A 14,165-nucleotide genomic window follows, 5' to 3' on the forward strand; every position below is an offset into this window, starting at 1 on the left:
GATTGCCCTTGTGTCCTGCTCAGACTTTTATTTGAGCATACATTGCATTATGTGTAAATACTTAAGACAGGTGAGCCATTTTTGCAGACATAATCCTATTGATCTAGTTGATGACAGAAAAAATATTGTGGCAGTACTGACAAACAGATGCCTTGATGAAATAGACTTCACTTGGGCTAATTATGCCTTTGTTGTGCATTTCATTTAGTGTAGACTGTTAAAGATCATGTACTATTCATATGATATTGATTTTTGGCAATGAGGCCTCTCATCCTGTTGCTATTAAAAGGCAGTATAAACATGTGCCAAAATCATTATGGAAATTCCATTTGCCACATTATTACTTATGAGTTATGTGGTATTAGATAGAAATATACAATGTGTTCATAAAGAGCACAGCAGCTGTGTAGCTTACCTATAATGCATTTGATCCTTTTCAGAGATGCCAACTTCCTGCGATCAAACATAGATGTGAATGCTGTGCAAGAGTCTGGGAAGATGACCCTATTCTTGGCTACCAACCAGGCCATAACCTTGAATCTCAAGACCACCTTGCTTAAAATTGAGGGTTATGAAGAGATGATCGCTGATGTGGTCAACCTCTGTGTAAGACTCTTTAACAAGGGGCAGTATGTCCTGCCCACTGAGAAACATCTTCTAGTTAAGGTGAGTAGTGCACTTGTGATCTTATAAAGAAATATAAGGTGAGAATTGCACATTTTTACAAGTGTATGCTCTAACTATATGCTTGAAGAAATAAACAAAGTTGTTTCCAGATATGACGGATTCTTGGGAGTGTTTAATGTCATTTTCTGTCTTTACCTAAATCAGCTGTTGGCTGGTCTTATATCCCCTTTCAGATCCCAGTCATTTAGATAGATTCCATGAACTTTGAGTAATTTGTCAGAAATACAAATACAATATCATGGTCACAAACAATTTATATAATTTTCACTACTGGTATTCCTTTAGCACGTAGTAACTGAAATGTGTGCATTGTTTGTTTTTTCATGTATTATATGTAAATAAGAAATATCAGATTCTGGGGTGCATGTCCTTGCCACAGTTAGTCTAAATTCAATTGTGAAGGCAAGGTATGCCCACTCAATAAATGCTTTCATCCATGGACTACAAGTTAACTATAATAATATTGAATTACACTACCTTTTTGAATTCGAACCTGGAGGTCCACTACATGTTTTATTTCCAAAGTTTTTTTTTGTCCTGAAATTTAGTATGCAGTTGCTCTCTTTGTTTTGTTCTTCAGTATAAATGGTGAACAGTAACAAAATATGGTTGTTTCACAGGATATAGCTTATTTCAAGTTATAAAGTTGTAAGTTTCAAGACATTGGGTCCAACTTTCACTCTCATTGTTGGCTCAATGACTCATAAATGTTCACTTTGTCAAATGAAACATGCAGTGTTCCTTATTTAATGAACTATTATTGATTCCATAATGTGATATGTGTGCTTGTACAGGTGATGGCAATCGGACTCTTCTTGATGGACAATGAGAACAACAGCATTTACAAGATGGACCAGAAAAACAGGATCAGTCTATCCAAGATAGACAAGATATTCAAGGTAGGGAATATGGAATTACACCTCCAAAGAATATAGTTGTGCGGTCCTGTGTGACTGCAAGCAAAAGCTCTGTATTTTGTAGATGGTATGGTAGTCGGCTTCAAATTAAATAGACCATAGCATTTTTCGTCAGTGCCTTTATTGTTTCTGACAATCACAATCAAAGCAAACTGAAGCAGAGAAGGTCAGTGCCAGGGCAGTTCACAAAGGGGAACTCCGGCTGATTTTCAGACTTTTACTTTGGAACAACTATAAATTGGTTATACTGGGTACAGAGTTTCAGAATTTATAGTGATTGGGATAAGGAATAAGAATGTTTTAAAAATTCATAACAAATCACAATGAACAAGGATGATGACATAGCAGCTTCACCATAAGAATGCATGAGTGGGGGCTCAAAGAAACAGAGCAAAAGAAGAAAGCATGCATTAATTCTACACAGGTGACCTTGTTAAGCGAGGGGTATTGTAATGGAATTGCATTGCTACATTTCTGAAATATTTGAGCCTCCCAACACATTCCTATGGTTAGGCCCCACTCATCTATTTGTATAGTGAAGCTGCTTCCTTGTTCAGTGTAATTTGTTTTGGGTTTCCAGAGTATTGGTTTCTCTGCTCAAGGACTACAATTAATTCCACAAATCTAAATAGGAGTTGTTGATTTATGTACTTCATGATGAGAAAGTATGAAAATTGCCCAGACTAAGATCTCTGAAAGTGATTATTATTTGATGATAATCAGAAGTACACAAGGTACTTCATCACATGAAATTAGTATACAAAGTGTATTTGCATTTATGCATTTGTGTTAATGGTTGTCTGCTAGGGTGATATTTGTGCTGGAAGTGTTTTTCTTTGTTTCATGAGAGTTTAACCTTAAGACATGGTTGGTATTTAGATTTATAGTCATACTTTCGTTTTTTATAGCACTGAATTGTGGATTGTGTATTGCAGTCAAACTATTTCATTTATACATTGCTCCCCCCCCCCCCACACACACACACACAAAGAATGATTATTGCACTCCCCTGTGCTGAAACCAGAGCACATAAACATTGTAGCATTGCAACTAATTGACAAATTGACCTAAATTGACATAAAAAGCACCAAATTAATCAGTATAGTACTAGCCATGATGAAAAATCCTGGGCGTACATACTCGCGCAGGATTTGAACCTATGACCTCCTGATCACCGGACAGGCATCTTACCTACTCGACCACCAAGCTTCTGCCCAACAGCCAGTGTTGGTTCTGATCCTTATAGCATGCAGCGGGCACTGCATGTTTAATTATATTATAAAATTCTTGTGTTCAAGATGTTTCTATTGCAAGTGATTTACAAATTGCCTTATCGCACTTATTTACATTGTATGTCAATGTAGGGCAATTTATCGATCAGTTGCAATAGAAAAATCTTGATGCAAGAATTTCATTAATCTTAATTGTAGCATTGGTTGAAATGTACAGTTTTAATTCTACTTGGGGGGTTCAAATGTGCTTTGCACCAAATATCTAATTCCTGGTGATAACATAGACTGGTATGCTATAATACATGCATAGTGATAGTGACCATTACCAGGTACGTGCAACGTGAAAATAGGTAGGCGGGATATGCATAGAGAATTTTGAGCCAATGTTGCTACAGTCTAGGGGAAATCTTCACTTCTCAAACATGGTGTGTAATCATATGGCATGACAAGAAAGAATTGAGCCATAAATCCTGACAGAGACATAAAATACTAGATATTAGTAGTGAAATAACCTTACGTGACCCCAATGTGCTCTCCACCCTGTATAATTTGATCACATCTCGGTGTCCTTTACTGTCAATGTTCTCACCCATAGCAACTGGAAGTGGTCCCTCTGTATGGAGACCTCCAGATCTCTGTGTTGTCTTTCGTCAAGAGATGTGCAAACTATGAAACACACCAGTCATTCTGGAAAAGTGAGAATATCTCAGCCTCTGGTGCACAGTTCAATCTTCTGCAGCAACAGGATGATTTGCGAGACAAGCACACAAAATATGTGGCACAGTTGGTCAAGTACAGTAAGATACATCCCCAGGGGAAGGTCACTGAGGTAGGTCATCAGAGATGCTGTATGCTGTAAGGCATTGTCTTACATTTTGATGTATTTTTTTTTCCGGCTTCCTTGCCTTTAGCAGCTTGCAGATTTCTAAATCTGTATATACATTTTTGTATATACACACACAGCAAAAAAAAGTAAGTAAACACTTTCCAAGTTTGTATTTCTCTTAAAATATTGCCAAAATATTAATGTTTGATGTACCATGTTAAAGGGACTGTACAGTTGTGGTTGAGGTGAGGATTTAACTTTTAACGTTTTGCGAGATATTTAGAAACCACTCTTTGAAATGTCAAAGAGCATGCAATTCTAAGGGGTATCAAAAGTTTATTTGGTGAAAATCGGTTTTGAAATGGCTGAGATATCCAAAAACAAGGTGAAACGAGATCCCAATAAAAGACGTGGCCTGTCACCTTTTATTATTATCACTTTTTTGGATATCGAAGCCATTTGATACCTGGTAGGTGAATAACAAGGGAAACATTACACTCATCTTTTCCAAGGCGCAAAAGTAAAAAATGCAAAACTAAACAAGTTGTCAATCATGTGGAAGTGCTCTTGCATGTACATAACAATGAGAACAAAAGACAAATTTATCACAATATGAACATGAATTGATTTGCAAAAATAAATCTATGATCTATACAATGTCTTTGTAGCCCCCCCCCCCCCCCCCCAAGATGAAGAAAGGCTGAAGATAATAGAAAAAAATGAAGAATCTTCTGTCAAATCTGAATTCAAATGACATTAGAGAAGAAGCAATATTAACAAAAATGGTAGAAATTTGAAATGTTATTTCAATGCAAGAAACGCAAAAATGATATTTTGTTCTTGATTTTTTTCTCATGAATTCTTCAATTCGTAATCAAAAGCATGAAATAAAGAAATTATGTCCTGTTTATCAGCTTTGCGGCTTATTCCTTATGTCATTTGGAGTTTGAGTTGACAGAAAATTCTTATTTCCCCCCTTTAGTTTCCCACTTTGGATTTGTTTGAGGATATAAAGAGATTTAACTAGGTCGATCACGCGATCGCAACGAAAATTGTCACACACATTGCCTATGACGTAATCTAAAGTACCATGAAGTTAATTTTTCACAAAATTATCATTTATGCTAAATTATGCTAATATATGCATAATGATGCATGAAATCAGACAATTTGGTATAAATCACTAAATAAAGCTCAAAACTGGCACATTTTTTTGTGTAAATATTCTTTAGTGTCCTTAGCAAATGTCAGAGAAAAAAATTGTGCCATCAAAAAAAAATTCTAAAGTATTTTATTGTTTTTTTAAATTTAAAAATGTATTTCCTTGTTTTTCGACTGTATGTTTTTCATTGTGTTTTCAACGAAATTTGTCCGCGACATTGTTCCGAAAAAGGAAATATGTTATTAATTGATTTTAATCAATAAAACCCCAAAATAATCATGCTTTTATGAAATGTGCCTGTAAGCACAGTTTGCATTGAAATTGTACACAAATTCAGGTTTTTGAGCAATTTTTGGTCTGACATGCATGTACAGTCAAACCTGCCTTAGCGGCCACCTGCCTATAGCAGCCACCTGTCTATAGCGGCCACTGAAAAATCCCCCCGAGAGAAAAGCCCAGTTAAAGACCCTGTATAAAGCGGCCACCTGTCTAACGCGGCCAGCGGCCGCAAATTTTGTTTCCCGCGGTAGATTTTAACCTGTCTATAGTGGCCACAGAGCTGGTAATTCAGCATGTTTTTCTGATTTGTGGCCGTGTCAGTGATCTATGGCCAACGTTCAGTGATCGCCACCACTGCATTCATCACTTATTCAGTCATAATAATGCGCCAGTGTTAAAGCTTTCTTCACGACTGTACAACATGCTACTGTGCAACAATTTCATAAACACGGGCATTGTTCAATGCATGAAACACACGTGTGCATACGTACGCATGTACATGTACACCGTGCTAAGTACTTACAGATGTATACAACGATGGCACATGTACATGTACATGTATAGGCAATTCACACATATAGTTGGATAACCTGTCTATAGCGGCCACCTGTCTGTAATGGCCACTTTTTTCGTTTCCCTTGGGTGGCCGCTATAGGCAGGTTTGACTGTATTTATTTATGCGCAACTTGGAAACCGCACGCCCAGGCATCGCAAATTTGGTGTCAAAAGATACGGGAGACTTGAAAGAAAAAAGTCATTAAACGTCGCGGCGATAGCTTTTCGCGATAGCGATACATTGTGCGGAACGTCGAGGGGGGTCCTCGGAGGCCCCCCCCCTGGCCTAGTTAGGGTTAAGGGAACAAAAACTTAATTTTGCTCTTTCAATCTAGTTTCTCATTGTGTTAGATTGGTCTTAGGTGGTCATTGCTGCCTTGGAGTGCATTTGCAAATGAATAACAAAATGTCAATTTCTGCAATTTTTACCTTTGTGCCTTGGAGGACAAAAACATGTGTTCACTTGTGCGTACAATTTCTCTTTGTATAAAACCTCCTGGATGATAGCCATACTTTATGATACAGTGATTTTTATCTTAACCTTCTATGAGAAATACAATGTATGAACTTGAAAAAAGTTTACTTTCTTTCTTTGCTGAGTGTACTCGAGGTACTGTATGTACACATGATGAGATATGCTGATCTCAAATTCATCTTTTAGCACATATCAAATCTTTGTTTTTCATGAAAACCTTGAAAAAATAAGATCATGAAACACAATGTGCAGATGTATCAAAGATTACATCTGTATGTTTATGTAATGATATGTAGATATTGCCATTTGTATGATTATTGTGCAAGAGGTAGAATGAGATTGGAACAGCGCACAGAACATGTTATTTCTAACAATATTCCTGTTTGAATACTCATGTTCCAAAATCAAGTATAAAGGAACTACCAGTGTATTTGTTTTGTTTATGTATGTCCAAAAAGGAGCAGAATCAGAAAGTGAAGGAAAAGAGTGATGAGGAATGCAGAGCAATCTATGACCTGGCAAGAGAGGGACTGCAACTCCTTTCAAATCTCACAGCACTTGTAACAGAGATGGTAAGACACTGGTGATTTTTATGCCTCCGCCACGAAGTGGTGCCAGAGGCATTATGTTTTCGGGTTGTCCGTCCGTCCGTCCGTACGTCCGTCCGCATTCGTTTACGCGATAACTTGAGTAATATTGACTGGAATTTTACCAAACTTGGTCCAAGTATAAAGTATGATGGGGCAATTCCTTGATTAGATTTTGGGTGAAATCGGCCAAAGGTCAAAGGTCAGGGTCAAATCATGAAATTTTATCCGTTTACGCGATAACTCAAGACTGGATCAAGCAAATTTCACCAAACTTTGAGGATGATGTATGATGGGACAATTAATTGATTAGTTTTTGGGTGAAATTGGAATGGGGTCAAAGTTCAAAGATCAAGGTCAAATCCTAAAATTTATCTGTTTACATGACAACTCAAAACTGGATGAAGCAGCTTTCACCAAACTTGGTCCAAGGATGATGTATGATAGGGCAATTAGTAGAGTAGATTTTAGTGACATTGGCAAGAGGTCAAAGGTCAAAAGGTCAAGGTCAAATGCTAAATATGTTGCTATTTCCCCCATGTCCATGCAATGCCCGAAGATATTTTCTTGAAACTTAGCGTCGACATGTACTATTGCATAAAGATTCTCCAGAGAGAGTTTCATGTCATAAGGTCAAAGGTCAAAAGGTCAAAGGTTAGATGAAAATGTTACAATTTCACTTTTCTCGCAAATGGTTCAATGTATCTTCATGGAACTTGGTACATACGCATTTACTGACTGGCAGGGATTATGTAGGGAATATAGGAAATGTAGGGGTCATGGGTCAATAGTCAGGGGGTCAAAGGTCAAGGTCAACTCCTCAAAATTTTTCTATTTACCTCATATGCTAGTATATGCAATGCTTGCATTATTATTTTTTAAATTTTATATATACATATACATGTATTCCCTAATGGAGATTCTCTGGGAAATTTCCAGCTGGAAGGTCAAAGGTCAAAGGTTAGTGGTCAAAGGCCAGGTTTAAATGCAAAAAAAATATCTTTTTTATACTATAATTACACTCTTTCTTCATGCCTTGAAAATTACTCAATGCATAAACCTATAAAAGGGTCGGTCAGAAGTCAAGTAAAAAATCCTCAATTCCCCCAATTCATGTACCTGCACTCTTAGACAATTATAGCAAACCTACTGTAGTTCAAGGAAAGTGAACATTCAAGATATTTCTGACAAACCTGTAATTTCAGTATTTTGCCAGTTATGTGAAACTGTCATCACACATTGTGAAGACATTGTACCATACACCTATTGGGAGAATCATGCATTATGGCGGAGTCATCAGTCGCCATAGGGACATTTCTAGTTATCCATTCATTTTGTCTGTATTATGCCATGTGTGTTAATAGTGCTTGTACAAACATGTAGTTCAACAATTTTCCACTTCAGATTTCTTTCATTTTAGTTAACTTGAGCCTTTGATTCATACATAATGCTCGAGTGAATTATTGTGATGTAGTGCTTTTTATGCCTCCACCATGAAGTGTCACTGGAGGCATTATGACCCCGTTTACAGTGCGAGGCTCGGCCACGGCCGAGCCCGCCTTCATTTCAGTGTAAACGCGGAAAAGGCAAAATGCGGGCTCGAAATTGGCTGCTCATTTGGCCACGATCTGGAGGTGGTCTCGGCCGCGGCCAAGCCGCAGCCGAGCCCGGCCTTTTCTCAGTGTAAACGCAAACTGGGCCAAATGCGCGGCCAATTTTAGTCTGGCTTCCAAACCCTCTGCCCGTACTATTTCGTTATTCAGGATATTAACCCCCTCAACGTCAAAAACTAGTATAGTTTAAGGTGGTTTTGTTCTGCAAAGGATTTTTCCTTCGGCAAAGGCCTTCGCCCGAACGGCGACTTCGTCACCATGGAATCCAATTGGCAAAGGGTCTGAGAACCAGACTACACCAAATTGCGTTTGTTTACAAGCAGAGCGCCACTACGAAAAAATATTGAAAGGTTTGAATTAAAAGCGGGGCCAAGCCCGTCAGTGTAAATGGACAAAATTGCGGGGCTCGGCCCCGCAAAATTGAGGCTGGACTCGGCCGCAGCTCGGCCCAGCCCCGCACTGTAAACGGGGTCTTAGTTTCAGGGTTGTCCATCCACTAGTCCTTCTGTACTTCCATCCGTCCGTCTGTCTGTAATCAATTTGATTTGATTTAACTAGTATAACTTAGAACTGTTCAAGATATCCTAATAAATCTTGGCATATGTATGTTTTAGTGGACAAATTTGGGCCTTTCAACTTTGGACGCACATGCTCAAGGTCAAGATTAAATTATCAAAATTTCACTATTTCCCTCATATCTATGCAATGCCTGAAGATATTTTCTTGAAATTTAGTGTATATATAATGTATTACCCTGTAAAGATTTTCTCGAGAAATTTTGGGGCCATGGAGTCAAAGGTCAAGTGAAAAGGCTAAAATTTCACTCTTTTTCTCTGTATCCCGAAAATTGCTCAAGGTATCTTCATAGAACTTTGTACATACACAAGTTAGGCCTGACAGTGATTCTCCCCAGACTTTGGGGGTCATGGGGTCAAAGGTCAAGGTCAAATTCTTACAATTTCACTATTTCTGCCATATCCATGCATTGCCCTAAAGTATTTTCTTGAAACTAACCTATATGTATGAACAGATAAAGATTCTCTGGGGAAGTTTTAGGCCGTGAAGTCAAAGGTCAAGGAAAAATAATAAAATTTCACATTTTCTCCATATCTTAGAAATGGCTCAAGATATTGTCATAAAATTAGTACATACATATTTTGTATGCTTATGCTCCCTGGCAATGACTGTCTTGGGAATTTTAGGTCATTGCTCAAAGGTCAAGGGTCAAAGATCAGGTTAAAATGCTACAATTCTACTACATGTTCACATGTATGTAATGCTGAAATTACACTTTTTTCCATATCTTTGAGATTACTCTATACATGAATTTAATAAAAGTAATTACTGAACAATGATTCTGTAAGGAAAGTTTTGGCCATGGGGTCACAGGTCAAGGGAAAATATTCAAATGCCACAATTTTTCCCATATTTTGAAAATAGCTCATTGACAAAGTAGTGTTATGAAAATGGATGTTACCAGTTGGTAAGTATTTGAAAAATTTGGGTCATATGGTCAAAGGGAAAGGATCAAAGGTCAAGTGAAAATGCACAAATCCCCAAATAACCGCTCTCTTAAACGATCTAGCCACCCATCCAAATGAAATCTATATAAGGAAAATAAATACTCCGGACATTTGTGACAAGCATGTCATTTTATTTTTTTGCCAATTACATGAAACTTCTGTCTCATATTGTCAAGACATACTGTAGATGTATTGAGAGAACCATGCATTATGGCAGAGGCATACCAGTCACCATAGCAACATTTCTAGTTGGCATCTATTCTGTATTTTCTCATTCAAACTTTTTTACTCAAACAACTACTTTCTGAAGATGCAGGTAAAAGTTTCAAAAAGACTCATCCTTTTTGGAAGGGAACCTCAAGTTGTTTAAATGTAAACAGTGCTCCCCAAGAGGGCATGAGGATAAGACTGCAGTTTTTCTTTGTCTTTGGCTGGGAAAAACCTAGTACTAGTTTATATCAGCTTACTTTTCAGGAGGTGTCTTACAGAATTGTAGACTGAGGTTAAATGTTTTTTCAAATGGATTCCTAGGATATCAAGGGATCATCCAAGGGGCAGAACTTAGTACAACACTTGAGGTAGTTTAATACAAATTTCCTTGTTTTTTTGTAAATGCGAAACTGATAAAAGTTTAGGTGTAGCATATTTGTTACAGTCTTAATCCAACTACATGGGACTTCAATTGCACATTTTGTATCAATACACAATCTTTCCGTTTGTAAAGTTCTCCTGGAAGCTGCTTCATCCCAGCACCAGTCACAAGAAGGAGGTGGAGGAGGCAGAGGAGTATGAGAAAGCCACTCGCTTCAACTACAACAAACAGGAGAAGTTTGCTCTCATTGAAATCATTGCAATGATAAAGAGCCTTCAAGCTCTCATGAGCAAACTGGAACCTTTCTTCAAAGATGCTATCCACCGAACAATCTATGCTGAGATACAGGACTTTGTCCAGCTGACCCTACGTGAACCAATGAGGGCAGCAGTCAAAAGGACTAAGAAGAAGAAGGGCCACCTTATTCTCACGTGAGTATAGTAATATGCAATGAAAGGAAGGTTTACCATTTGAAGCTGAACATTGTCATATAAATGCAACAGACAACAATAATGATTTTAGCAGTTATCATTTATATTGAACATTTTGGCGGCACATCAAAATGTATATTTGTGGCCGCTTGATTTTCACTGCAATACGAGAGCGTATCGAACAGAATTCATAGGCCAATGTATTAATTCCCAATGGGCTACTGTTGTTAATGGCAGTTCCATAATACACTGTATTTTGTCTTTTCTGTTGTGCGAGCGCTTGCTGAGTGCGTGAACACTTGCTACTATACGAAGTGTGTGAATTTTAATTGTTACAATTCACATGCGCACATACATCTTCCTGTGTACGCAGAAGTACAGTGCGAGTCACTCCTTTCTCAGTGCAGACGACTTCAAATTCTAGTAGAATTATGATACTTTTTTCCAGTTCATGCCATGATTATGGATGATAATGTTAACCCTAACCCTAGCCCTGCAATGTAAACGGGGTCTAACTGTGGGGATCATCTTGGGAGATGGATGATTCAGTGCAGTGCCTTGAGGAGAAAAAGAGTGTACCAAGATGTTTGTGTGATGGTTGTTATAGTGCAGATATATAAGGAAGAGCAAGACCGTGGATGCATTTTAAGGTGAGGAGTAGTATTTTTAGTGAATATGAGACATTATCATCTATATAGGACGTTTTAGCAGCGCATTAAAAACGCGTATTGTAGTCCGCTCAATTTTTACCGTTCAATATCAGAGCTTATTGAACGAATCACATAGACCAACGTATTAATTCCCCATAGGCTACCGTTGTTACTTGCCATTCAAGATCACACGATATTCAATTCTGTCTCGTTTATTGCGTGAGCGCTTGCTGAATGCGCAAACGTTTGCTGCTAGTGCGCGTCATTTTGTTACATTTTTCACAAGCGCGCAAACATCTTGCTAGTTGTTTGTTTCATACGCAGTTTTAGGGGCTTCCCCTTTTCAGCGCTGGGATGGGACTGCCGAGTCAAATTCAAAGACGAGTAGAAGCCGGGTAATTTTGTGCAGTTTATGCTTGCTCTGCTTGATTGTATAGATGATAATAGTTATATTGGATGGCCTTGATTCATGGAAAACCAGGGAATATTGCACTCGTTAGGGTCAATGTTGCACTCATCTTCGATTCGTGCAATATTGGCCCTAACTCATGCAATATCCCCTGGTATCCCATTCATAGCCATCCAATATAATATAATGATGGGTTGCCTTTGTAACTGACAGACATTGAATCTCATGTGACAGAACGTTGGTGAATCTGTTGCAAGTCTAGCAATGGTATTTTGAGTTTGCTTTGATTTCTTGATGTAGGTTGCATTCAGACCATAGAGTATAACATTACAATAATTCAAATCAGTTAAAATGAATGTACTATTGTCACATATACAGTAATATCCCTTTCATATGACTGCTCCTAAATGCACAGCACTCTTCACTCTTGTTATGAAATGTGTACAGATCTTGTGTTGGATGAAATGTAGAGCTCTGAATACTGAAATGTAGAGCTCTGAGATACCAATGAAAGGAGTGAAACACCACTCATTTGCATTGAAATGCTCATCTTTCATTTGTCATGTGGTCATCTTTTTGTCAGAAGTACCACTGGCAATAACATTCCTAACTGAAGGTACTACTGACAAATATTTTCCCATATTTGGAATGTAGCTCAAAGTTTTGTCGTGAAAATGGATGTTACCAGCTAGTGATTATTTGAATAATTGTGGGCCATTGAGTCAATGGAATGGATCAAAGGTCAAGAGAAAATGCTCAGATTCTCAAATACTTGCTCTTTTAAGAATTTAGCCATCCTTTCAAATGAAACCTAGTTCAAGGAAAGTAAACACTAAACACATCAATGACAAACATCAAACATGTCATTTCATTTTTTTTTTTTTTTTTTGTTGGGGGGGGGGGAGGGGGCCAATTATGTAAAACTGTCATCTCACATTGTCAAGATGAACTCTAGACCTATTGGGTGAACAATGCAATATGTTGGAGGCATATCAGTCACTATAGTGACATTTCTAGTTTTTTATAAATCTACCGGTATTGAATTTTCTATTTGTAGTAAGATAGATTTGAAACAAAGTTAGTATTCTGAACAGATATCTGAAGAAATATATGTCCCCAATAGCTGTGGTGGCATCCAGTAAATCAGTGAGATAACAAGCCTCTGAAATGTTACTGTCACATTGTCCCATTGAAATAATATTTACCTATAAAAAGGTGACAAAGGTACTGTGTTTTAGTGTTGTCCTTCCATCTGTCCCAGATCTCCACAATACCTTACAAACAACAAAAAACAAAAACAAAACAAAACAAAACAAAAAATTTGGGGTTTTGAGTGGTCAAGATCAATGAACATCCTCAAAATGAAGATAAAGGGTCATACATAGCAAATACTGCGTGAGACAATGGAGGCTTCCCATTTGATTGTGCACTGCTGTCAAATTGCTCTAGTTAATGGTATTGGGTGAACTATCAGAACAAATACCTCATCTGGCATCCCTGTATTGGACACTATATTATTGTGCAGTGGAGTTTTCAAGAAAATCTTTCTACGAAAGGTTTACTGCTTTTGTAGGCTCTGCAAAAGCTCCCTCATCTTTATGTGGGCTTTTTGACAACAAAATTGATATGGAATCTAGATGTTGTAAACAAAAGCAGTTTAATGAAACAAAAAGATTAGACTGCATACATAGATGTTTCAAACACACCATTTTTTTTTATAGGGTGACATCATAAGTTACAATATTATTCTATTCTTTTGTGTTTTGGTATTCAACATCTAATTCAGTGTATATCTAGTCAATATGCAACCCTCTGTGCCCCTACCAAGGGTGGTATAGGTTGCCAGTCTATTATTCTATCCCACACTGTTGATGACAATGCTGTGCTTTCACTTTGTGCATGCCAAGCCATCTCTGGTTTGAGGCAGAGGTCTCCATTGCTACTTATTGTCATTTTTAACAGACTAATTTCCATACAGACAACCATTTACGACAGTACATACATAACGCCAGAACAAGGTGTCAGAAAATTGCACTCATGATATGGAATTTATTGTCACAAAATTAAATGGTAATAGTAACTTTGCTGTCAGACTTTGATATCATGGTTCCATCGTAGAGAGATTGAAAAGGACAAGATGTCCCAGGATTCTACTATAATGGGATCATGATATCTATACACTGCCACTGTCTGCAGTCGAAAGAAGCGAGTAATGCCCCACTGCATT

The 14,165-nt window shown here is 37.7% G+C and overlaps 1 protein-coding gene across 1 annotated transcript in view; it reads left to right on the forward strand.

Annotated features, from left to right (window-relative positions):
- Window positions 1-14,165, forward strand: part of LOC139745580 (cytoplasmic FMR1-interacting protein 1-like) — an 87,215-nt gene that overhangs the window by 40,557 nt on the left and 32,493 nt on the right. Inside the window, exons 6-10 of the mRNA XM_071655973.1 lie at window positions 441-666; window positions 1,482-1,586; window positions 3,432-3,665; window positions 6,592-6,705; window positions 10,581-10,879. Coding sequence (XP_071512074.1) covers window positions 441-666; window positions 1,482-1,586; window positions 3,432-3,665; window positions 6,592-6,705; window positions 10,581-10,879 — 978 coding nt within the window. The remainder of the gene's footprint in view (window positions 1-440; window positions 667-1,481; window positions 1,587-3,431; window positions 3,666-6,591; window positions 6,706-10,580; window positions 10,880-14,165) is intronic.

Source organism: Diadema antillarum, unplaced genomic scaffold, assembly GCF_040938485.1.
Source record: "Diadema antillarum isolate AM-2024a unplaced genomic scaffold, OU_Dant_1.0 seq00001278_RagTag, whole genome shotgun sequence".
NCBI classification, from domain to species: Eukaryota; Metazoa; Echinodermata; class Echinoidea; order Diadematoida; family Diadematidae; genus Diadema; species Diadema antillarum.